The sequence below is a fragment of the Telmatherina bonti genome (genome assembly GCF_933228915.1).
Source record: "Telmatherina bonti genome assembly, chromosome: 16".
In the NCBI taxonomy this organism is placed as follows: Eukaryota; Metazoa; Chordata; class Actinopteri; order Atheriniformes; family Telmatherinidae; genus Telmatherina; species Telmatherina bonti.
In genome coordinates, this window is record NC_136614.1 from 13,507,546 (window position 1) to 13,532,895 (window position 25,350).

Consider the following 25,350-nt stretch of genomic DNA (forward strand, 5'->3'; position numbering starts at 1 on the left):
GGCGCCATCTAGTGGGCAGAACGAAGAACTGCAGCGCAGTGGCTTCATGACAGGTTAACCAAGGACTCTTAGGTTATAAGGATTGTTTATTTGTGTTTAGGTCAGTTTTTAAAAGAAACACAAAGTCAGGAAAATGAGCAGCTTTTCCTGAAGTGTTTCCTTGACACAACTGTTAAATTAAAAAAAAAAAAAAAAAAAAAACTATTAATCTCCAGGGAAATTCAATAAGTGTCTGTAATGTGATCTGAACCTCACTGACATTCATGAAGAGGATTGCTTATGTCTGTATAGCTTACTATTTGTCAGAAAATGTATCTCAGTGATGACTGGCTGTTTAGAATAATGGTGTCTGGATATTTATGCTACATTACACCCCGTGTCTCCCTTCATGGACTCCTCTTCTTTTCCACTTGCTTATATTCTGTTTGAAGAAAAGGGTTTTGCATTTGGACCAGGATACCTGTATAAAACTGAATTTAATCTCCAATTTCAGATAAAATTTATAAGAAAAAAAACGTTTTCAAACAAAAGATCAATGCAGAGAATTTTCCTGCTGATTGTGGAGATAATCTTGAAATTTCAGCTCATGATGATTTTTGCATAGGAATTGATCGCAAAGGTCTTTTATGATACGTAAAGCAATTGAACTTTAACATACTTTTTATTTATTCTTTTTTAAACCAAGTGGCACCGGCCGTCTTTCAGCAACTACCTGTTTGCACATTTCATGTTTTTACAGTTTATCTGTGGAAATCTTGGCTTTCTCTGAGTTCGTGCACACATGGGCAACAGGTTTCTGAAAGAATCAAGGCGTTTGCATTTTTGGGCCAGAAGTTACAGCTCTGCGGTAGAATTATGTAAAAACACCAGCCTCTTGTATTGCAAACACATAAGAAAAGTGAATTAACTCAGATCTTTTACTGTGGTTGAAACGTGTTTCTGTTCACAAACATGATCAATAATTAAAGGGGATTTCCGGTTAAAGACCTGAAAATAAATAGGAATACATTTAAAGGAGTTAAAAGCTATCTATTTAAACATGTTTATAGCAGAGTTGTTGACTTGTTTTATTTGAAAAGTAAAGTGAAAATAAATCCTTTTTCAGGGTCTGGAGATCAGACATGAATTCCAACATCAGCCGGCTCCTCCAATCAGAGAGCTGTGAAAACCAGCTGCTCACACATCATTTTAACATTAACAGGGTTTCACTTCTTCTTTAATGATATTCTCCACACTCCAGCCTGTCAGATTTTCCGATCGTGGAAGTAAACTTGTTTATTTCCCCTCTGCTTCTCACTGTGAATCGTCCCGTCTGAGAGCTGGACCTGAGGTAAAGTCATCCAGGAACTTCTGGCACAAGTCTGCTGTCTGCTGGGCTGGCGGCTGTTTAGGCAACAGCAAGGTAAGCAGTGAATGTTTATTTTAATTCATCAGCTGTCACATGTATAGCTCACCAAAACGGATCCACCTTTTCTCCGGCTGCAGGTGTATGCTGGTGTTTAAAGGTGTTTTCAGTGATGTGTTACAGAAATCATCCCAACATCCTTCAAAAACAAGTCCTGCAGTAACTGGGAATTCCTTTGTCTGCATTTATTACAAATATTTAGGATAATTATCAGCAAAACATGTGATTCAACATATTTAATAAATCAAAGACCTTAAAGGGCCAATAAATCCAATAAATGGGGAAATAATTGTTTATACTCTAATCTAATTGTTTGAGAGGGGGGGTATATTGTCTCTTTGTGAAGACAATATAAACATAAACATGTTTCAAACAAGAGCTTATCATTAAGACAGATGGTCAGAAATGCAGTGTCAGAAGCATTTACAGGTGTTTATCTGATTGATTGTTTCTTTGTTTGTGTTCAAGATAACTAAAAAGGTTATGAACGGATTTTCAGGAAATTTTCAGGAGTTGTTGAAAACATGAAAAGGAAGAACTGATTAAACGTTGGTGGTGATCCGGATCACCGTTTGGAGCCAGGAACTTTGTAAAGGCCTTGGCGGAGGTTTACGCTCTCCCAGTGCGTTTCTGGTTTTATAAATGGCGTCTAGTTGAATCTCAGTCGGGGGTTTCTTCCTCCGGGATGGAAGAAAATAAAATCTACAGGTTCTGGTTTAAAAACAGCTGCTTATCTAAATGTCATGTGTTTACCTGATGTAGGGCACTGTTTATGTTTATGTCTGTGTGTTATACTTGCAGGGAGACTGAGGAGGGGAGGGGGGGCGGTGTGGTGAGAGGGGATGACTTCTGGTTGGTGGTATGAAGTGATGGTGAAGGTCTGCAGCCGGGCTGACCTTCTCAGTGGACTGGATGTGGTTTTACAGTGGAACTAGACCGATAGTTCCACTTATAATCTGCTTACCAACATCGCTTTGACACGCTGGCATCTGATTGGCTTAGATAAAAAGCTACCATGGTGAAATACACCAACAGGATCGTGGGAGTCGCATGCTGGTTCTCCAGAAGAACAGCCAACATGACTCTTCTTCTCGTTCCTCCTACAGTAGCCGGCATGTTGCTGCTGCCTTGATGCTGCGTGAGCTCAGAGCCGCTGCTGGCAGCGTACGATGCGCCTTGTCTTCTGTTTACAGTCCAGGTGCTCAGGAAGAGCATAAAAAACAAGTTCTCGCTCATATGTCCGTTTCACATTCACTTGTTTCTGGAGATTTTATTTTCATCTTTCAGAAAAACATACAAACATTTGATGTTAAATTCTTCACATTTCAAACAAATCTACTCTGAATATGATTTGACCCTTTATCAAGCTAGAAGCATGCGTTTAGTGTAATCATCCTTTCCACCAACACGTACATCTGACATCTTTCCTGCTTCACATGAACGACAGATTAGAGGAAAAACCTGGATTTAGACTTCTTTTTTTGAGTTCAGGAACATGGAAGCATCTGCCAGAAGGGAAATTCTCCCTGATGTGTCCGGACTGCCAGTTTCCACCTGGAGGTGATGCTTGCATCAATAAGCTCCCCCGCTCTGACCCTCCTCCCACACCAGAAGAGAAACCTTCCCTCAGGTTGACTCTGCTGTAAGCAGGAAAAAGTTTGCAGCCCAGCAAAGCCACATCAAACATCCATCAAGTACCCAGAGGAGCCTTTCTTTCCCCTCTGATCCTCGACGGTTCGAGTCTGCGTGTCTGCAGGCGTGGTCGGTGTCAAAACGACAGGAGGAAACGTTGACTAGAGGAAATGAAAGTTTAGATTGGATGTTGCTGAGGTTTAAAAAGACAGACCGCGTTGGCTTTCACTTTCTCTTCCGCGTTTTAAGCTAAATTCTGTCTGAGCAGCAGAGAAGCCTCGTAATTTTACACATAAAAATAACAAAAAAAGCAGCTTTGAGAAAACAACGACAAGCAGCTGCAACCTGCCGTTGTATTTATCATCCGTTTTACAACTCTCATCTACTTTGTCCCCACAAGGTCTGGACTTTTATACAAGATTTTATGTCAAGGAAAAGAAATGAATCATTTAAAACACAGAAAACCTGCTGAACATTTTTTTGGTCATTTATAATAAACTGTGATATAAAATCTCCAGTTTGTCCCGCTACGGTCCACATGCAGGGTCCAGTTTGAGGATCTTTCCATTTTTTGTCCCAGCAGTCGCCGACATGTCGGGGAATCTGCACGTTTTCCTCATAACATGTCTGCGGTGCTGCAGTGAGCAGAGCCATCATGCACAACACCTGCACACAGATGTGAAACCACAGCCGCCTCGCACTCACAGGAAATGCTCTGCACCTTTCTGTCCCTCTTCACGCGCAGTGTTTGCTGGAAACGCGAGAACACCCAGAAACTGACCTTTTCTCATTTGTGGCTCTTAAGTTTCTGGATCTCCTTGGAGCTGAGGATCAGCATGCCGTTTCTGAAGCGGCCCAGCTGACCCGACGGCGCGCCGCTGGAGCCTGGAGATGGCTTGTCCCTGTTGGAGATGCACAAGCAGTCAAACACACTGATCCCTCAAGGTTCAGCTTCTTTTACACGTCTGTCACAGAGAAGAATGTCAAACAAAAACCACGCTGACCTGACTAATAACTATAAATAATATTTCTATATTCCACAAATACAGTAAACAAATGAGAAGCTATCTTTAAACATTTACGCTGCTGAATAATTTCTGGTCTTAGATCCTGGAGGAAATTTAGAAACGGTTTTCTCACCTTTGGTTACTTTGCTTCTTCTTCTTTTTCTTTTTCTCCTGCAGAGAAAGTATCCAGATTACAACAAAATAACAGAATTCATGTGTATATTTTATATTTGAGATCTTTTCTTTTGGTTGAAACTGTAGCTCTCACCGGGTGAACCTCCTCTTTAGCTTTCTGCTTCTTTTCTTTGATTTGCTGCTGAAGCACCTTGTAGTTGACGTATTCCTTCTTCGGAGGCTGATTAACAAACATTAGTTAAACCATCAACAGGTCTGTGGAAGAGAAAAGCAGGTTGGATGCAAATAAAATCTGTTGTTCTCACTCTGGCTCCCAGCATCACCGCTCTGTCCTGCTCGAAAACGCGCTGCTGCTCCTTCTTGTAGCCTGTGATTCCAAAGCGATGGACCTCCAGACGGGCCTGAAACAGTCACACACCAACACAGCAGAGGTTAAATGGGACAAATGCGTCACGGCTACATTGAAACATTGTAAAGAAAAAGTAAGGTGACAATATAATTGAATGAATTGTGATGAAATCATCACCTTTTCCAAACTAAGTTCTTCTTGCCGGCTGCTTTGCTTGCTGTCTGGCATCTGAGGGCCGTGAAGCGACACGGAAAGATGAGCAAACCAGGAGAAGGAAAGAAATACAGCGAACAAGAGAAACAGAAATTTACTGTGCACATTTTATCACACTGCACACAATTAAATGAACTTAGCAGTTTGCAAACCTGAAAGGATAACTTCAACATTTCATAAATCCTTTTTAAAAACAGTCAGATCTAAATGAATCCTGAAACATGTTTAACTTGCTGTAATCCATCCTCCCACTGAAACCTGGTAGGTTTTTAACTTAGAGACTTCAGTTTACAAGCCACTAAATCCAAAAGTTTATCTCCAAAACATAAGTCTTTGTTTTCCTTTTAAATTATGAGAATAAACATTTATGAAACTAGGAAAAAATGCTGAAGTTTATAAACTGCAAACAAAAAGCCATCATATGTCATCTTTATCCTTCTGTATGTGGATAATTAAAATAAATCACTTTATTTTTCTCTATATGCTCACTTTAAATGTTCAAGTTAGCTCTAGTCTTCCTTGTATTTAGTGTAAAACATGAAGAGACTGCAGCCAGACTGTATAAGAGGAAGGACATTATGACCTGTTGTCTCATATTAATAAAACATCTGAGGTCATTTTTATAAAAAAAATAAAGGGTTTCTATTTTTCCAAACCACTGTGTTGAGAAAGTCATAGAAGAGCTTTTACTTCCTACTTTTGGAAGACTGTAAAATGCTGAGAGCAGCTTCTTGTTTTACAACTTCTTCATACAACGCAGCGTGGGAAACAGGCGAATAACTCGGATACTTGCTGACAGTCTAACAGGGAAATAAAACCTTCTGAACAAAAACAAATGACACTGTGAACAAAAGTGGGTTCAGACAGAAAGAGCAGCTGCAGAATGTGTGCAAAACATTTTACTCATTAATGTTTACTCTCCTGCAGCAGCTTTACATTCGTTCTTTTGTTTCTTCTCTTTATTAATGGTCAAAAAATTCATATAATCCAACCAAATAGTTGAAAATCAGTTAAACATCTGGCTCCTAGAAACTACGTCTGAGGCGACCGCGTAAAAAAAGAAACTATTTATAATTGTGGGTTATTAACGTCTACATTCATATAAACTGCAGTTGTAATTTTATAAATGCAGAACCGACGGTAACAGCGAGCTTAGGGACCCATTCACATCAGCTTTTCTGATTCCAGTCTCAGAAAGGAAGCTTTGTTTGGGGAAATGTGAACCCGCAAAAACAAATTCGGATTCAGACCAAAGAAGCGGACTCGGCCCGCCTGCAAGCGCAGGTCTCAGTCCGTTTCAAGCAGACTGAATACAGGAAGTGGACTACAAAACAAAGGGCATTGTGGGATCAGAGCACAATCCTCACACATCACGGGTAAACACAACCAAAACATCCGCGTGTGGGATGCCAGACGGCTCTGGGCGGCAGAAATAACTTTCAGGGAAAAACATGGAAGAATGAAGTCGTAGTTCTGATAGAAGTCTGATCAACCAGACCAGGATCTGATGCAGCTTCACATTCTCTCGCCTCCAGTGGAGAGTGAAATACAATTCCTTTAAAAGGTGCGATTCACTGCAGAAGTGCAGCGTGAACGCCGTCTTGGATCAGAATAATGTTCCCCCACCCCAACCGGACCGAGTCTATCCTGATGTGAATACACCCGACCCAGAGACTTACAGGTGGTTTGTTGGAGTCTGAAGTCTGCGTAGTTTTTAGTTTCTTTCTGGGGTCCTGAAATGTGACAACCTCCACCCGGTTCTCCTGCTGGATGGTTGGACCTGAGTAAAAAGAAGATGAGGGAGTGAGTGACTGAAGATCAGAGGATTAGAAATAAAAAGTCATTTCAATTATCTGCAAATTCCAACAATTAATGAGCCTTTAAAGCTGGGGTCGGTAATGTTGGGGAGCTAGCAGGATGTGAAAGTGGCGCCCTGTCTTGGCTCCTTCCCCTCTGGTTTTGCTCCTTGTGTGATCCAAAGCTTTTTTTTTTTTTTTTAATTCACAGCACAGGTTTTCTCTTTCTTGGCTGTTTAGCAGGAGGAGGCAAATAAACCTCTTCACTACTTTGTATTTTCATCCTAACACGCTGTTTGCAGGGTGTTGATATCAGGTATGCTCTGCTGGAGGGGAATGAGGGGAGTCGGGAGGAGAAGCTTACGAAATATAAGGAATTAACATCTTCAATTTGGTCCAAATGTTCTGATTGGTAGGAGTTTTTACAAATTGACAGTAAACTGAGGGGTCTAACTATATTTCTTATGTTCATGATTACAAAACATATAGAAATACTATCAGGACGAGGAACCACTTCACCCAGAGCAGCTTTCAGCAGGTTACATAACTCTATGTGATGCTCACCTGTTTGATGTGTTTTTGAATGTTGCTGCTGGTGGAAATCAGAAACATCGTCTGCTCTGTCGCCGTCACTCTCACTGCTGACGTCACTCACTACCGGGAGCTCCTCTTCTTCCTCTTCATCACATCTTTTACGCTTTTTCTTCTTCATCTCAGACTGTAGCTTCTTGTTTTGGGCCGATCCTTAATCAATAAACAACACAAACATGAAGTTAAACTGCATGCCTGTAACAGCTTATTTACAGGATTTATACATACGTGCTCCTTGAATCGTTTCTCTAATACATGAACTGACACCTGCAAGAGCAGCTTCTGCTAATACATTTAACACACACAGTGCAACAACTTCTGCATCCAGACTCACATGTTCGCCTTGACTCAAACTGGTCAGAAAGAGCACTATTTGAGATTTACAGTTGTGCTCATATTTATTAATACCCTTTCATTAAAGAAGGAAAAAAAACAAACAGCTGCCTGTAAAATAAGCTGAAATTGACTAAAGTAATAATAAATAAAAATTTTATGAAATTCCTTACATTATTTTGTAATTGTGGTTCAATATTTTTTTTTAAAGCAAACAATTAAGAATTTATTACATCACTTATAAACTACTATTTTGTTGAACAATCCTTTAATGTTTCCGCTCCAGTCAGGTGTTTTCTGTTTCTCTCAGTCAGACTTCTGCACCTGTTGACAGGTATTTTGTCCCACTGTTCAACAGAAAAGTCTCTAATTTGTCCAGGACCAATTTGTTTGTTTGTTTTATTTTCTTTCTTTAACTCAATTAAATGAAAAAAAAACAGTGTCTTATATTACTAAATTATATTTTTGCAAATTTTTAGCTATTGCTCCTATTTTCTACGTCTCCAGTTATTTGAGTGACTGTTGTAAATTCAGCCTTTTCTTTAATGAAAAGGTTATGAATACATATGAGCACAACAGTATGTGGTTGTTACAAGGATTGGGTTAAAACACATTTCCATATGGGTTTAGGCTCTAAAACTATAAAACAACTAAAAACTGATCATTTGAATCTTTATAAAGGTAATTATTATTGTGGTGTTGTAAGTTAGTGTCAAGCTTTGGAAGTTACCAGTGTGTTCATTCGTTACATGAGGAAAGTTTATTTATTTATTGTAGGGGGTATTTAATAAATGAAGGACTTATATTTAGCTGTCCAAAAATAGGAATATGTAATAAAATATTAAATTGCTGCCTGTTAGTTTAACTGCTTATTAGCTAGTTAGCACTTTAAACAAGAAGCTAAAACTGGTTTTTAGCTCAACCGTGGCTAAACTAAAGCATTGCGAGAAGCACATGAAATGCATTATTAGTTTGTTTTATATCAAAGTTTCAACATTTGTTTTTAAAAACGCCAGTCTTTCAAACTGGCTAACAAAGCTAACAGGCTAACTGCACTTACCAAAGTCATAAAGCTGATCCAAAACGTGTTCAAGAAACAAACCATCCTCGTTATCTTGTGGGTTTGTTTGTAAACTCATTTCAGGCTAATTTTACAGGCGGGCTAAATTTTACAAGTGACTATTTTGTGTTTAACTTGTTTGTATGACTGACAACCAACACGCACATGGTAAAACGCGGTTTGACCGGTGTTGCTCGTCGGCACCCGTAGATGAAAAAAGCACGGATATGAAAAAGCACGGAAACGTCACTTTTCACGCCCATGTGAACTTGTTCAGGTCATGTTATTAGTCAGTATTTCTATCATAGGAAGCTGGGCGTTGGAAATACTAATGCATATTTAATCTCGACGTATGTTTGCACAGTTTAACAGAGCATGGCGTCCAAAGCTGTTTATTCGGTATGTATGCTGTGTTTGCTACATACTAAGCTACCTTCTTCCAGCTGTAGCTCTGAAATATTTATACTAAATATTTGACAGACATATTTTCAAACAGATTATTGCGACATTCATGCTTTAAGCACATCCCATTTAATAAACAACTTCTGCACAGAAAAAGAAATTAAAACGCTAATGAAGCGTGTTTTCTTTGCAGAAGCTAATGGTTTTATGTCACAGCTTTGCTGTAGTTATTACTGCTGTGTGTGGTTGTTGTGGTTGTGTGGTTATAGTTTTTCCAGTTTATCTCATTTCCTCTTTTAGGAGACTTCAACTTTAACCTGGAACCAGTGTTTCCAAACTAAACAAGCACTACTTACGTGGATATTCCCACATATTGCTGTTGCATACCCCTTCTACTGCTGGACTAAAATATATTTCACTTTACTTGACTGAAGTTACTGCAGAACTTTAGCAAAACAAAATACTTTTACAAGACAAAAAAAGCAGCAGTTAAAGTCAACAAAACCTTAGTCAGTCAAGACTTCTGTGCTGTTTTCTTATATTTGTAGTAGTTTGTAGCTTTTCTGACAGGCAGACCTTATAAGCATTTATTTTTATTTCAGTAATTACATATTAAATATTTCATTATGGATTTATTTTCATGTTATTACCCCAAATAGTGTAGAGTAACTCAGTCAGGGTTTGCTTTTCCGTAACCTGCTTTCCGTAACCTTGCTCGGTACTACTATTGTTCTCTAGAGTAGAGTAATAAACTTCATAAAGTCTGTTAGTTCTTACATGCTGTACCTTTTAGCAGCATAGAGATCCTATGTTGAAGAAAAGAGATGACTTTGAAGACCTTCTGGAGGAGAGAAGGAACTCCAGTGACCTGAGATATGCCCTCAGATGTTACACCCCCGCTCTGTACAAAGGGCTGACGCCCTGCAAAGCCAGCGAGCTGAAGAACATGGTGCTGCAGTCTGATCATCTGCATTACGTCATCAATCAGGTGATTAGATTCCTGCTCACACTGCATGTTGATGACAAGGATAAAATCAGATATTTGCAAGTTTAAGATGAAATAATTTTCATGCGGTTTGCTCTTAAATACATTTTATGCTGTAGAAGTGCATGAAGATTTCTGCACCATTACACTGTTTACAAGGATTTGGAAAGTAGTTTTGTATTGACTACGGCGTAACTGATGTTTTTTCCTTGTAAATGACTACTTACTGATGGCATAACATGAATATTATTACTAATATTAAAGAGCGTTTTGTGTAATCCTTGCAATGAAGAGGATTTCTGCAACGATTAGCTTAAAATGGGGTTTGATCTTCACCCGAAGTGCAGTTAAAAACCCCTTTCACTTTTCAGTCGCAGAATTTTAAACACAGTAAATCAGCCTTGACTTAAAGAATATGTGCAGCTCCATGTTGATAAATTTAGCATAATCTTCTTCCAGTCAGGCATTCAGATGAGATTACATTAGTATGTGATTTGTTGGTGGGGCCATACTTAGAATTGATGGGAATTCTGCCTCCATCAGAACAATTATGGGACCTTATCATAGATATGTACAAGCCTGGATAAAAAACTTCAAAGTATTTGTAAAAACATGAGTTATATGCTGCCTTACATCTTGTTTTAAACTATCTAGGTTTCCAAAGAGTCCGGGATGACTGCAGATGAAGTCCAGGCAGAGGCGTCGGTCATCTTGGAGGAGATGGCTCACCGCTTGCAGCTCAGTACAGTTCGCTTTTTTGCCTTCACTCTCAGCAAAATCTTCAAAACTCTGTTCAGGAGCATCTGTGTAAATGAAGACGGCATCCAGAGAGTAAATAGTAACACAAGTCCACAAACACACACACACACACACAAATGGAGGCGTCTAACCTGTGCTTGCATTGTTAGCTCCAGCAGGCCATCCAGGAGCACCCCGTTGTTCTACTACCGAGTCACCGCAGCTACATGGACTTTCTGCTGATGTCATATATCCTGTACACCTACGACTTGGCTCTACCAGTCATTGCTGCAGGCATGGGTGAGCATAGGATAGTTTTATCATGGAGGAACTCTGCATCACTGTAACTTTGAAGCTTTTCTAGCAGCAAAAGCTGAAAGCACCATAAAAAGTTGCACTCAGAACCCGTATTTCCCTGCAGACTTCATGGGGATGAAGTTTGTTGGGGAGATGCTGCGAATGTCTGGCGCTTTCTTCATTCGGAGGTCATTTGGTGGGGACAAGCTGTACTGGGCTGTCTTCTCAGAGTACGTCAAGACCATGCTAAAGGTAAACAAGCAGCATCTGTCAGGGGTACAGCCCTATATAGAAACTTTTTTTTTTTTCTCCAGTATTTTGTATTATTAATACAAAGATTGGTCCTCTTTTCCACCAGAACGGATTTGCTCCAGTTGAATTTTTCCTTGAGGGGACCAGAAGTCGAACGTCCAAATCTTTGACGCCAAAGTTAGGCAAGTAGCAAAACATGGCATGCATCAACCCTGATTAGATAGCCAGACGGTGTTTTTCAGTTTCGGTTTCCTGCTGCAGGTCTGCTGAACATCGTGATGGACCCGTTCCTTAAAGGGGAGGTGTTTGATGTCAGCCTGGTCCCAGTCAGTATCAGCTATGAGAGGGTCTTAGAGGAAGCTCTCTACGCCAGAGAAATGCTGGGAGTGCCAAAACCCAAAGAGTCCACATCTGTGAGTCATTTAAACTTCCTGCCTGCATTGTATAACAAGTACAGGAAAATAGTTTGTTGCATTGCCAAATAAGAGGATGTCTTTGTACAAAATAATTAGTTTTGAACACTACAGCCAGTAGGGTGGGGGAATCGAATAGAAAAAATCAAATATTGGGATTTTTTGCTTCACAATTTTTAAAATCAATTTTTTTGTTTACCAAAAAAAAAAAAAAAAAATATATAGTTTGTTTTTTTTTTCAAATTTTTTTCAAAAAAAGCAGAGTGGTCTGGCTACTGTGTTGTTTTTTTCTTTGATTGAAATAAAGAAAAATGACGAGCAAAATAAAAAATTTTGTACATTTTTTTTTGTTTTAGTCCACAAAAATCAGCAATGTTGAAGAATCGTGAGAATCGCAATTCAAACTGAATCGGCGCCCAAAAAATTGCATTCGAATTGAATCGGGACAAAAGCATATCGTCCCAGCCCTAATAGCCAGCAGATTATTTAAAGTGAACAAAAAAATTGGCTTCATTATGATAGAAATTTCCTAAAAGAGTGATTTGTTATCCAAGGTTTTATTTTTGTAGTTTACCCATCACAGATTGTATTAAAGCTTTGTTTATATGAACAAGATGTCATGTGTGTGTGGCTGTAAATGCTAATAATTGCTGTGTGTGTTTCTGTAGGGCCTGTTTAAAGCCAGAAAGATCCTCAGTGAAGACTACGGCAGCATCCATGTGTACTTTGGTCAACCTGTGTCTGTCAGAAGTTTAGCAGAGGGAAGAGTTGACCGTTGCCAGTTCAACCTGGTACCGAGGTAGGATAGATGGACCAACGCTACACCATCAGTCTTACTTCCTATTTATTCATTTTTTATCATGACCAACTGTTTCCAGTTGATATTTAGGAAAAAATTACATTTAGACTCAAAAATAAATTGAGGTCCATTGCTTATTAGCCTAAAATGTGTTTCCTGTTAATTCTATTTATCTCTTTAATTCAGAACATTAATATCCTTTTCTCTCTAGTGATCCGTGCTAGATATTTTAAAATGGCATTAGTATTTCAATGTTCCTGTGTTCATATCCATCCTGTTCATGACTAATTGAACTCAAACTGATCACTTTCCTCTCTGGTTGCTTGTTTTACTTTGTCTGGGTCTTAAAAAACCTTCCTGTTGATGGTCAAGATGTTTTCTACCTGAGCTTTTAGCTGCTGCAGGGGGAGTTTAAAAAAACCCATGACATTGAGTTTTTCATTTCCAGACACATCCCCAGGAGGCCCGGAGAGGAAATCAGCAGCTTTGTCAACGACTCGGCCTACAGGCTGGTTCGAGCTCAGGAGGAGAACATGGTCCTGAAGCCCTGGGTCCTGCTGGCTTCCCTGCTGCTCCAGAACCAAGCTGCCGGGGAGAAACAGGGAATGCTACTGGAAGAGCTGACTGAACGAGTTCTGTGGCTCAGAGACCTCTCTCGGCAATACGGCGCCTTCCTCCACTGGCCTGGTACAGTACCGCCTGTGTGACTGAGTTCATGACAATAAAGACTCTGTTTGTAGCGAACAAGAAGCCTCTGTTAAAATAACTTTGGTATAAATTAAGTCATTGTCTTATGAGTTCAGACTTTTTGTGGGTGATCATTTTTACATTTATGGTCCAAGCGAAACAAAAAATTAATTTTTTATAGTATTTATATGCAAATCGACTGCACTGAATACTAATTAGATTGATAATGATTTGTGATGTAAGCAAGGCATGCTACAAGGGATGTCACAATTACTAAAGATTCCTCATTATCGTCACTTTTCATAAAAGATTATGTCTGAACCATGATGTCAAGTTCAGTTCAGCTTCATTTTTTTTACACCACTTTGCATCAATGTCATCTCAGGACACATCAGTTTGAGCCAATTCATAATAAATAGCCTTATTAAGCAAAACCAACACGTGCATCAAATCGTGCATGCACAAGGCGACAGTGGAAAGGAAAAATTTGTTTTTAACTTGAAGGGAAAACCTTCTGCAGACCCCGCCTCAGCAGGGCAGCCATCTGCCTCGACCGGTTTGGGTGGAGAGGACAGGAAAGACAGACCAACATGCACCTAGGAAGACCTGCAGAGAGAGCAGAAATATGTCAATGATGCCTGTACTGTTGTACGTTTCTACATGGAAGATAAGGAGTAGAGAGAAAGAAGGTGCTCAGAGCATCATGGGACATCCCTCAGCAGTCTAAGCATATGGCAGCAAAACTCCGAGACGGTTGGACCACAAGATTGATCAAAAAGGAAGATCTTAAGCGTGATCTTAAAGGTAGAGAGGATGTTAGTGTCCTGAACGCATACTGGGAGCTGGTACCATTAGACAGCAGCCTGACAACTGAAGGCTTTGCTTCTCATCGTACTCTTAGAGACACTGGAAAAACAAGTAGACCTACAGTCTGAGAGCAATGTTCTCCATTTGGAACGACGAGATCTTTGATATAAAATGGAGCTTGGTGTTATAAATATGCGCAACTTGCACTTAGAACAAAAACTAAGTGTTTTATTGTATAAATAAGAATGGTTAAGTGGTGTTTGGTGGATTCTGTACACTACAGTGTACATGCCTACAGTCATCTCTCCACACTGAGATAATAATACCAGATTCAGATTTATAAAACTGCTGCTGTAACGGCTTCGTTCAGGACACCTGATGGTTGAACTCCGTGTAAAATTAGAGTGAATTTAAATAAAGTTAAATCCAATTTGCCATTATTTCAGTGAGAGGAGCTTCCTTTTGACATCTTGTTAAAGCAGTGAGCCGAATCCACTAAAACAACCTCATTTCGATTTAACTTTCTTTTGATATGTGTTTTAAAAATAAAAATAGATGCTTTAATTTCACAGATTAATCTCCCTGTTTTAATGTGTTATTTTTGACAGTCCTAATCAAACCCTAAAAGGAGTGATCATGTGATGTTACACATTAGTAATTTTGGAAAATGAACTGATTCATAAAAAATAGTGCCAATTATAAAAATGGTGATTATTTCCTTGACAAAAATCATATTGACATGAAAGTCTGTAATAACATCTTTAGCTTCAACTGACCTCAACATGTACTAATAAGAATAAAATTGTAACTTAATAATCTTGGAAAAGGTAAAGACTGAATAAAAACATACATTTCTTAACTAAATAAACCCAATGTTCCCACTTCTTACACATCTTCCACTTAGATCGAGTCGTGACTGATTTCAAATCTGATCTACTGAAAGCTTTTTCCTTCAGTACTGCTACGCTGCACATGGAATATCTACGCCAGCATAGCATCCATAACTAGTAACCTGCGTTTTAAAGCCAACACATGCATCTTACGCGCCGGGTATTTGTTAGTTTTCATGCAAGAAACAAACCAATAACCAAAAAACGACATGTTGGATCCAGAATGCACAGAACTCTGAAGGCGCTTTGTAAGGATTAGATGTGACGTGGTTTGTTGATGCACGGTTCAGGAACTTTTTGTCTCCTCTGTAGGGACAGTCTTTTCTTCTTCTACTCATCCTGAACTGTCATGACTTTTCTCCTCTCTTCAGACCACATTCCTCCCTCTGCTGTGGTTTCATCCAGTCTTTCCCTTCATCATGGACTCGTCAGGATCTGTGAGGGACGAGTTCAGCTGGCTTTGGAGCAAGGTCTGTTTGTCCCAACAGCTCAGAGGACCTCTTAATGCACTTAAAGTAATTTAGTCATTATCAATTAAAGCAATTTAGATTGGGAAATTCTTACTCAATGCTTTAAATAAAGTAATCCTCTCCACAACATGACTTTTTTCTATGTGCCTGTATTCAGAAGTAACTTTTTAACGATAGAAATACCTGCAAAAAGTACCAAAAATGGTGCAGAAATACAGTTTAATGTCTTGTAGCAGAAGGACAGGCAGGAGCAGAGGAACCTCGCAGTGCCATCACACCAGAGGAGGCGCTGTTGAGCCAGGCCGTGACCATACTCTCATGCGCCTCCTACAGAAACCAGGGTCTCCATGTCTTCCTGAGACCAGCGCTGCTAGCTTCAGCTGTCCACACAGCGTCCTCCAACAAGAAACGTAAGACTGAAGCTCTTTAACGGCGCTCAGTCAGTAAAGTTAGCAGTGTTAAGTTAGCTGTGTGCTACTGTGTGTGTGTGTGTGTGTGTGTGTGTGTTTTCCAGATGAGGTCTACAACAGCTTCAGCTTTCTGAGGAACATGTTTTCGAATGAGTTCATCCTCTGTCCCGGTGCTGCAGTGCAGGTGAAGGAAACCTTCATTTCCAGCTGGGCTAACTGGTGTAATGATTGCACGGCAAGTTGTACTTATTTCTTTACATGTCTGGTTGTTTTGTGTGTGTTGTAGGACTTTGAGGAAGCCTGTTTCCTGCTGGTGAAGAGCGGAGCTCTGCAGATAAACCAGCAGGAGATTCTGGTAACAGAAAGAGGACACAGGACATTGACCTTCCTCAGCAGTATGCTGGATCCTTTTCTACAAGGATACCAGGTGAGAGGAGAAAAGCTGTTACCAGCTAGCGGGTGTTTTGTGTGCAGAAAAGCCGAGTGGAAGAGAAAGCAAAGCGTGTGTGTGTGTGTGTGTGCGTGCACATTTGCTGTTGACACAGTCAGTCTCAAGTTAATTTTACCTTAACTGTGGATAAGATAATGATGCATCTAGAGTGTGTTAAATAGAGGTATAACATGCTTACAGTAAGCAGTGATCCACTCAGACCTTTTCCACTCTGCACTGGTTTTCCAAACTGAAAACAGGAACGCTAACGCAAAACATTGCAAAACCAAAGGTCTTTATTGACATGCTTTGTCGTTTTTCAGTCTTTTCATTCTCAGATCAGATCAAACTGCTGGAAAAGTTTTTTACTGATTAGTTCCTTTTAAAATGCTGCAGATCTACAGCAGTACATGAGTGTAGTTTGTGTCACGCTGTTCATTCTTTTGCTTCTTACAGTGTTCACACCAGACGAACGCTGAACGCTCGCCGCTCGTCACCATACTGTCACATTTGTGTCCAACGCCCATAGCGCTCCTGTCGCGTTTGCCGCTTGTCAGGATTAAATAAATATTAAATTAATGAAGCTAGAGAACGGCGTGGTAGGGCGTCTGAGCCCCGTGTCTGGGTTCACCAGATAAATCGTAGGCATTCTGAGTTCAGTGAGTTTCACCATTTACTCCAGGAGCTGCGTGATGATCGCTCTGAATGGTTGACGCCATGCGTCAAGTGGCAAAAAGTTCGGATTTTCCATCTCTGGCATCTGCAGAGTGTAACGCGCATCAACCTGATAAAACTTTTTGAATTTTCTACGCTTAAAACACGCCACGAGAAAGCTTGACGCCTCCTTGACGCGCCTCCACAGAAACTTTTACATGTAAACCTGACGCTCAAAACGTGTCTGGTGTGAACACACCAGGCAGGTGAGTCCTGGGGGGGGTTGGTGTGTTTCAGCTGTAAAATGGTAATGCAGGTATCCTGACAAAAGCTCAGGGAGGACAATGAAAGGGAAAACGTACTTGGTTTAGATTTTTCAGTCTGATTCCAGACTAGAAGTGAGGTTTCGTGACTCATCTCGCATTTTGGGTGTCTGAAAAGAAAAGGTGGGAGACAACAGAAGAGTTAGCGCATCCATGTTAGCTCTAACTTTTATGGTTATTTCTGGGATTTGGTTAAATGTTGGATGATGGTGAGATTGGCATTCCTTTCTTTGCATTGTTTAATTCAGTTCAATTCAACTTTATTTATATAGCATCAAATCACGGCAATGCCATCTCAAGACGCTTTACAGACAAAAAAAACATGAAAGCCAATTCATAATAGCTATATAAGGAAACTAACAGATTGAGTTGGAGGGTCCAACTCAATCTCCCATCCTGAGCAAACACTGATAAACTATCTGACTGTTTTATAGGGGTGGGAAAATCAAATGAATAAAATTGAAAATTGTCATTTTGCTTTATAATTCCAAAATAGATTTTTTTAGTTAAATCTTTTTTTTTAAAAAATAAATAAAAATCCATTATAACATTTTTGTCATTTTTCACATTGTTTTTATTGATCTTTTTTCTTGTCTTCTTGGGCATTATAGCAGCAGAATGATGCTCTGGCTTATTGTGTTGGTTTTTTTTCGTCATTGAAATCAAGAAAAATTACGAGAAAAAAAAAGTTTTATACATTTATTTTGGTTTTAATCTACAAAAATTAGCAATATCAAAGAATTGTGAGAATTGCAATTTCAATCGAATCGGTTCCCAAAAAACCGAAATCGAATTGAATTGGGACAAAAGCATATCGTCACTGCCCTACTGTCTTGTGTTTGTAAGCTCAGCTACAACGGCTTGATTCCACATTTTTATAATTTATTCAGGACTGTTTTGCCAAAACAGGAAATGAATTCTGTTGTTATTTCTAAAATATTCTGCAAAGCGAAGTCATCTCACCTGCGTTGATATGATGACTGACGTAGGTTCATGCTAACTCTCTGATCTTTTACACACAACACACAGATTCTCACTTCCTGCTGGTGTTTCATAAGATGCATGGTAACTTAAACAAAAACAACCCAAAAGTGATCAGTCAGCATCTGATTGTGGCCAACGGCCGTGCTCTTTTTGTGATCTGTTTTAACAAACAGCAAGTTAAAGTTAACACACCATAAATCAGGTGGTTTCCTCACAGGCTCACCCGGGCTTGTGTGAACTCACCTCTGCTGCTTACAGTCTAAAACAATGACTGCAGAAACCTAAACAAAAACAGAAAATCTTTAACAACATCATCAAATTTGCTGATGGTACAGTCGTCTTATGTATTGCCATACAGCAATGGCTGCTTGTCACGGTACTACAAGGGAGGAGGATACTTTAAGTTCTGCTGTGACACCATCATCTAGTTGTAAATGCCAACAACAAAAAAAACATAAATCCAACATGGCTAAGAAACTGATTATTTCAGTCAGTAACTGTGGCGTCAACCTGAAAAACTCCTACAGGGCCTTCGGAATAATTATCAATAAAACCATCCATGAGCATGTTGAGTATGGTTTATAGAAAGCTAGCTTATTGAAGTTACACAAGCACTTTTTTTTTTAAAAACTAGATATGTCCAAGTATATATTTTTAATTTCTGTTCATCTGACAAGGACAGAGTCATTGTATATTGGAGTTGTACGCACGCCTAATTAGCATATCTTCCTTGTGGTTCGGCTTTTAATTCAATTCAGTTCAATTCAACTTTATTTGTACAGCGCCACTTCACAACAATGTTGTCACAGGGCACTTTACATACAGAAATCAACATCCACATCATTTAGAGGCAATTCATACATATCCTATAATAGAAACTAACTGATTGCATCGAGTCATGACTTCGATCCAATCCCCCATCCTGAGCATGCATGCGGCGACAGTGGGAAGGAAAAAACTCCCCTTTAACAGGAAGAAAACCTCCGGCAGAACCCGGCTCAGGAAGGGCAGCCATCTGCCTCGACTGGTTGGGGTGGAGAGGACAGGAAAGACAGATCAACATGTACAACTGCACTTAATCAGGAATACCTGCAGGAAAAAGGAGAAATAAGTTAGAGACGGCAATATTGGCATATATTTATACATTAATATATTAGAGAAATAGAGCGAGATACTTCTCAGTGCATCAGGTAACGTCCCCATTGCTTTTAAAGAGAACAATTCAGCTTTGACGTCAGCATTTCTCCTTGTAGATAAGTTTATGTTGTGCTCCTGCACGCTTCAGCCAAACACCACTCCGGAGTTATCTCCTGTGGCAGGAAAGCATCTGACACAGACGATGTCCTGCTGTCTGTACAAGCATGAAAGGGCAGCAGCATCTCAAGCTGATGTGTGAAAAGCTTTTTAAAAGTTGCATGCGTGTGTGTGTGTGTGTGTGTGTGTGTGGTCCCCAGGTGGTGTGTAGGTTTCTGTGTGAGGAGTCGGCAGAAGGCCTGACGGAGAAACAGTTTGTTCCTGCTGTCCAGAAGTTCATCATCAAACATCTTCTAACAGGTTTTTTTCCTCCTTTTGTCACTTTTCTTCTTTCCCCCAGCGATCTTTCTGTCCCTGTTTTTCATTTACGTGGACGGTTTGGTGTCTTTTTCTAGGCAGATTAAGATACGCTGAGGTGTTGTCATCAGACCTGCAGAAGAACGCTCTGGCGGCTTTGCTGAGACTTGGAGCTGTTCGGAAACTCAAAGGGTGAGCTGGTTTTCTACCATCTGGTTGGATTTATTGTTGAAAAGTTGAGACCCAGCGCCTCATTCTGACTGTAATGAGCAATAAACAGCTTAGCATATATTAGCAAAAGAAAAGCTAGCTAAATGAAAGAACATAAACCATCATTGTTGACACGCAGGCATTCCTCGGGTTCCCCGGTTCTCTACTTGCGTCATTCGACTTGACATTGCTCATTAAATAAATGTAAATGAACAAAAGTTTTGAAGTTACGAGGTTCCGTAAAAGCTCTTACAACGCGTGATGCAGAGGCTGATATAACGCCTCAGTGCGTGTATATTTATTTTATTTTAATTGAAATGTCTATTTTAATTGCTTGTACTGTTTTTCCATTAACATGATATATAATATTTGTATTTATTTATTTGTTTATGGGTGGGGAATCGAATCCAATATCAGAATTTTTGTTCAAAATTTGTTTTTTCTTCAGATATTTTAAAATAAACCATGATAAAACAATAAACATGACAAAAAAAAAAAAAAAAGATGTTTTCACTTGTTTTCTTGGGCATTATAGCAACAGAATGATGGTCTGTCTACTGGGTTGTTTTTTTCCTCATTGAAAATAAGAAAATGACGAGTAAAAGAAAAGGTTTTGTACATGTCACAATTTAAGTCGAATTACTCCTAATAATTTCTCAGTTCTTTCTAGCTTATAGAAGAATGAAGTTACTTGGGAAATTAGCACCTTTTGTTACTTAAATGTAATGGTTATGAATCAAAAATCCATTGAAATAATTCTGAATCAAACTGTCACCCTTAAAATCTGAATCAAAGTAAATTGTGAGTTTCTGTTAGATTTCACATCCCTAGTATTTAGATAGTTATTTAGTGATTTAGGGGGTATTGCACTTTTTGGAATCCACTTTGGGATTCTTTTTGTTTATTTATAATTGTACAATGTTTTCCCTTCATTTTCAGTATTTAATGAACTTTGCATATCTGTAGCTTGCCTCATCATCCTCGCTGCTTATGCAGGAAACAAACCAATAACCAAAAAACATACGTTGTATCTGGTCTGGTTAGTTCCAGACTGACTGCAGTCCAGTTAAAAACATCTGCATTTTATCCCCTTCACCTTTGGTTTTTACATTCCATTATCAAAAAAGACTCAACAACTTTCCAATAAATAAATAATCTGTTCACTGCTCTTCTGTAGTGACCCATTCTTTGTGCTGAAAATAACCCGTTTCGTTGTTTTTACTTCAGTGGGGAGAAACCAGGGATGCTAAAGGTCAATGAGGTGATGGTGAACTCGCTGGAAGACACTCTGGGTAAGAAATAGCTGTCTGGTTTCATGTTGTTTCACTTCTCACCAGGCGATTGGAACAAATCTCGCATTTGTCTCTTTATCCAGGAGGAAAACTCCCCACTCAGAAGCCTCTCGCCGCTCGCCTCTAATTCAGTGACCCCATTAGCCAAAGGGGGATTGTCTGTGTTGAAGGTGGAACAATAAAATCTGCTCAGTGAACTACAAACACAGCCAAAACTCACCTGTCTGAGAGATGGAACAAGTTCCATCTGGAAACAACTTCTTTTTATTGATTATTTTCTACCATTTCTGTCCTCCTTTGCTCTCTTTTTCCAAAACGCCTCAGACTTTTCTCTGAACAAGCCTTTCTTTGATCAACCTACATGAAACCATTTGACAAGTGAAGCATTTAAAGGTGTAATTTTAAGCTCCTTCAGCTTAACACTTGTGCTCTGAGCTGCCATGTCTGAGCCTGTTTGTGCCAGCTTCACCCAGAACAGTGGTCATTTATGTTTTCTCGAACAGTCAGTCTTTGCCTTTTTTCTTGTTTTCCTTTGGCCTCTCTTTCCTTTTTCATGCTAGCACTTTTCACAAATGTGGTGTGGACCTCTCACTCAACTTCTGTCTGAAAACTGGTCACTTTATTTGCTTTTGCACTGCATGAGGCAGAGTCTATGTTTGAGCTGAGCTTTCCACAGATGTAAGGTACCATCTTAGGGATAGCGTGCTCCAAATTCCTTCTTTTTTATTAGGATTTAAACTTCTTTGGTTTATTTTCCCACCCATCATCAGGTCTTTTTGCCAAAACACTCAGCTACACCAATAAATGGTGCATTCATCTTTGTTTACACGATGGAGATAACTGCTACAAGTCTAACGCCAGTGTGATGAAGTTGCCAAACTCCTGATAAAGCTGAAACTCCACCACCTGCACCAAAGGAAAAATGTTCAAGTTTTTGGTTTTGTAGGAAGAATTTTTATGTTAACTTCAGAGTAGCTACTGAAATTGTCAGCCAGACCTTTAAAGGTGTTAAAAGTGACTTTATATCTGCTTATTTAAGAAGTGATTCAGACTTGATATGTATTTGTTACATAGGAAGTAAGGAAAAGAACACTAGAACGCTAGAACTCAGAGGAACATTGAGTTCTGATGAAATGTCAATAGACAATAGGACATTTGATTTTAAGACTCAGGTTTACCTATTTGATGTGTCGGAGGTGTGCAACTTTGTTTCTCTACAACATCCTCCAAATGAAAACTAGAGTAGCTGAAAATCCCTGGATAAGTTATTTATTTGATAGATTTGATAGATAACCCCCCCCCATTTTACACCAACATTAAATCAGCATGTGTCAATTTGCCATTTTGCCTTATTTCCTTCTAGCTTCGTGTGTGTGTGTGGTCAAACTAGCCAAAAGTCCTTTATTATTTTTTTTTTCCAAATCTGTGACATTTCTTCTGATTTTGTTTTAATACACTGAAAATGGAAATTGGATCACTGCTTATTGTTAGTAAACATGAGACTGATAGGAAACAGTGTGATACCCATTGCTGAAGATGATGTCTCCAATCAGGCAGCACATCAGGTGGATCCACTTCCTGACTCGTTTTTTGCCACAGATTCTAATAAAAATTGGTCTGTTGTTTATAGCTGCAATAAAGTTTCCAGAAATGTGTTGATTAAATGTTAAATTTGGCCTGTACTTCACACCATATAAAGCTGGTAATAAAGCCCAATGTAATATTTCTGTCCATAAAAGTCCACGTATCCCACTTGTTGTGATGACACAGTGACATTATGTACATTCCTGGAGCCGTCATTGTCACGGCATTTTACAACGCTGCGTTTTAGCTTTGGACATCCCGCTACAGCTGAGTTTTGTTTAACATATCGCATCTCTCCCAGACTAGTTGTTTTGAATGTGCAGTGTGGCTGCATTTCTAAGATAGATCCACCATGTTGCACATTCAAAACAGACAGTGCTCTGATATGTGAAACTCTGTTATAATGGGATTTTCCAGGCTGGAAGACAAAGTTAAGTGCAGTTTCTCAGCTTTCAGGACAGTGTGGGGCAACAACATCTCCTGGGATCTACATATTAATACCACTGTTCCATCAGAAGAAGTCATTTTCCAGTCAAAGTTACACAAATCTACTTTAAATACCAACCCAAGCAAACACATGTGGGTTTAAATTAAATCTGATTAAGACAAAGTTTATCTGTTTTAGTTTCAGCCAAATAAAAAGAGCCTTTAAACTTAAATAAACTCCATATACTCGAGCTTAATTTACCCTCCGGTTCCAAACTAGCCTATCCCTAATTTTGTCCATCTTGGTTGCCAAGACAACAAGGTGTGCTTGTAAAGCCTGAAACTTCTTGTGATTAAGTTTAACTCGGCCAGCAAAGTGACTCTGTAATGAAGAAAAGTTTCACAAGACAAAAATCTGCTTGTTCAAGGCGTCATCGAAGTTCAGGTCTGCTGTGTGCCATTTTCATGGGTGTTTGGTTTTTTTGTAAGGCGAGTTTTGTATTTCTTTGTGTACGTGTGTGCTTATGCAGTTGATGCAGAATGTACAGGCTGCTGATACACAAAAGCATGTAATAAATCATTTTGAGATACAACTCTGTGCCTTGGCTGTGATGATCCCAGCGATTTGTATCCTTTCCATTATCCTCTAACACACCGCGTCTGTTCGACTTCTCAGTTCTCTCGTGGCTCAGAAAGAAGCTCTTTGGTTGTACCTGATTGTAACAGGCAGTGCTGATATTTTATCAGACTGATGTATTAACACCAAGCATCACAGCAAATCCGAGCTGTATAAAGTCTAAGTTCAACAACTGTTTCTCGGTGTGCAAATGTTTAGTCACACTGTGCAGGTCTCCACTTCACAAATCAAGATTCTTTTTAAAGCTTATAGATAAAACGTTGCGCTTTTACGTTCTCTCTCTCTGAGGAATCCCAACCAAAGTCCTGAAAAGAGATTATATCAGACAGAGCTGTGAAGTTGCATCGCTTATTTGATTCTATCATCCAGTTGGCCTCAGAAAGGCATTATTATCTGCTTTTACACTTTGCCTCAGTTACTTTGCTGATTCTCTAAATCCAAAGCTGATTCCTGGGTGACTCCCTCCACCAACCACCCCCTCCTACCATTAAAGCTCTTGTATCATCCTGCTAAGCCCATGTTCATGTATATGTTCTGCTGTATCAGGGATTAACTCGACTCAATCCTCATCGCTGCTCAGATTATTTAAAGTTCATTCCAACATCTTTCCCTTTATGAATCTAATAAGTAAGCAGAGGTGAATTATGAAGTCAGTGTCTAGTTTATCATCAGCGCTGAAATTTCTGTAGGATTTGATTTGTAATGGCCGACGTCTAAATTTGACGATTGACGTGTGAGAGAAGTCCTAATAATAAACTTTCCTATCAAATGTGACAGTCACAACGTGCCTTTGTATGGAAGTGTAACCCATTAACACCCGAGGTGCCTTCTGATGAAGTGGTTTAACATCATTTAAAATAGGTTTTAAACAAGTATAAAACATCTTCATATGTAAAATATTTGCGCCACTCTGGACATTGTATTTTTATTTTTTCAAATTATAGTTTAAATCTTTTGATTTCTAAACATCTTTTTTTTTTTTTTTTTTTTTTTTTTATCATTCTGCATTTATTTATTGCTTATTCTTTTCTCGTTTTATTATGTCCTTCACAAAGTAAGGATGGAATATAAAAGAATCATGTTTTGTTTGTCTCTTTTCTTAAAGGCAAAGCATAAAATATATAAAGAATGATTGTTTTTAAAAAGTAAATCCACCAAATTTGAAATAAACCTGAATGAGCCAAATAATAACATTTAACCACATTATGCCTGAATTTATTTATGATTAAAAAAAAAAACCCAACTAAATATTGGAAAAAAAAAAAAGAATATATAAAAAGTAACTAAAATAAATATTAAATTTCTAATAAATTAATAACTGTAAATAAATAAAATTAAATACATAAAATAAAGTTACACAATACATAATATAAATATATAAGAGTGAAAAAATCTAACAAATGCACTAAATTGGTTAAATAAAGAGAAATAAAAGAAAGACCAAAAGTGGTTTGTCTCAAAAATCCTGAAACAAGGTTACCATGGATTAATGGATTAAGGCAAAAAAAAAAATAATAATAATAATTTAGGGAATCTGATTGGACTAAAAAGCTGTGATGGACTGGCGAGCTGTCCAGGGTGTACCCTG

At 38.9% G+C, this 25,350-nt stretch overlaps 2 protein-coding genes across 6 annotated transcripts; one reads left to right on the forward strand and one right to left on the reverse strand.

The window, feature by feature from the left end:
- Window positions 1-2,777: 2,777 nt before the first annotated feature.
- Window positions 2,778-8,690, reverse strand: fsaf1 (40S small subunit processome assembly factor 1). 2 transcript variants are annotated; one of them, XM_079255231.1, is made up of 9 exons: window positions 8,522-8,690; window positions 7,102-7,281; window positions 6,421-6,521; window positions 4,706-4,756; window positions 4,485-4,580; window positions 4,313-4,399; window positions 4,178-4,215; window positions 3,819-3,939; window positions 2,778-3,198 (listed from the first exon to the last, which is right to left on the reverse strand). In XM_079255231.1, the coding sequence occupies exons 1-8, from the start codon at window positions 8,598-8,600 to the stop codon at window positions 3,825-3,827; spliced, it is 747 nt and encodes a 248-aa protein (XP_079111357.1). In that variant the 5' UTR covers window positions 8,601-8,690; the 3' UTR covers window positions 2,778-3,198; window positions 3,819-3,824. The 2 variants fall into 2 exon arrangements, with proteins under 2 accessions (XP_079111357.1, XP_079111356.1); XM_079255230.1 differs by having other exon boundaries at window positions 2,778-3,939.
- Window positions 8,691-8,802: 112 nt separating this feature from the next.
- gnpat (glyceronephosphate O-acyltransferase) lies at window positions 8,803-23,552 on the forward strand. Of its 4 annotated transcripts, none has more exons than XM_079255786.1 (17): window positions 8,803-8,920; window positions 9,717-9,911; window positions 10,563-10,739; window positions 10,817-10,946; window positions 11,068-11,195; window positions 11,302-11,377; window positions 11,457-11,608; window positions 12,277-12,407; window positions 12,856-13,094; window positions 15,163-15,261; window positions 15,495-15,671; window positions 15,776-15,855; window positions 15,958-16,098; window positions 19,517-19,616; window positions 19,712-19,805; window positions 21,051-21,115; window positions 21,199-23,552. In XM_079255786.1, exons 1-17 carry the CDS (start codon window positions 8,897-8,899, stop codon window positions 21,240-21,242), a joined length of 2,052 nt encoding a protein of 683 aa, XP_079111912.1. In that variant the 5' UTR covers window positions 8,803-8,896; the 3' UTR covers window positions 21,243-23,552. The 4 variants fall into 4 exon arrangements, with proteins under 4 accessions (XP_079111912.1, XP_079111914.1, XP_079111913.1 ...); XM_079255788.1 differs by having other exon boundaries at window positions 15,498-15,671; XM_079255787.1 differs by having other exon boundaries at window positions 8,836-8,920; window positions 9,720-9,911.
- The last annotated feature ends 1,798 nt before the right edge of the window (window positions 23,553-25,350 follow it).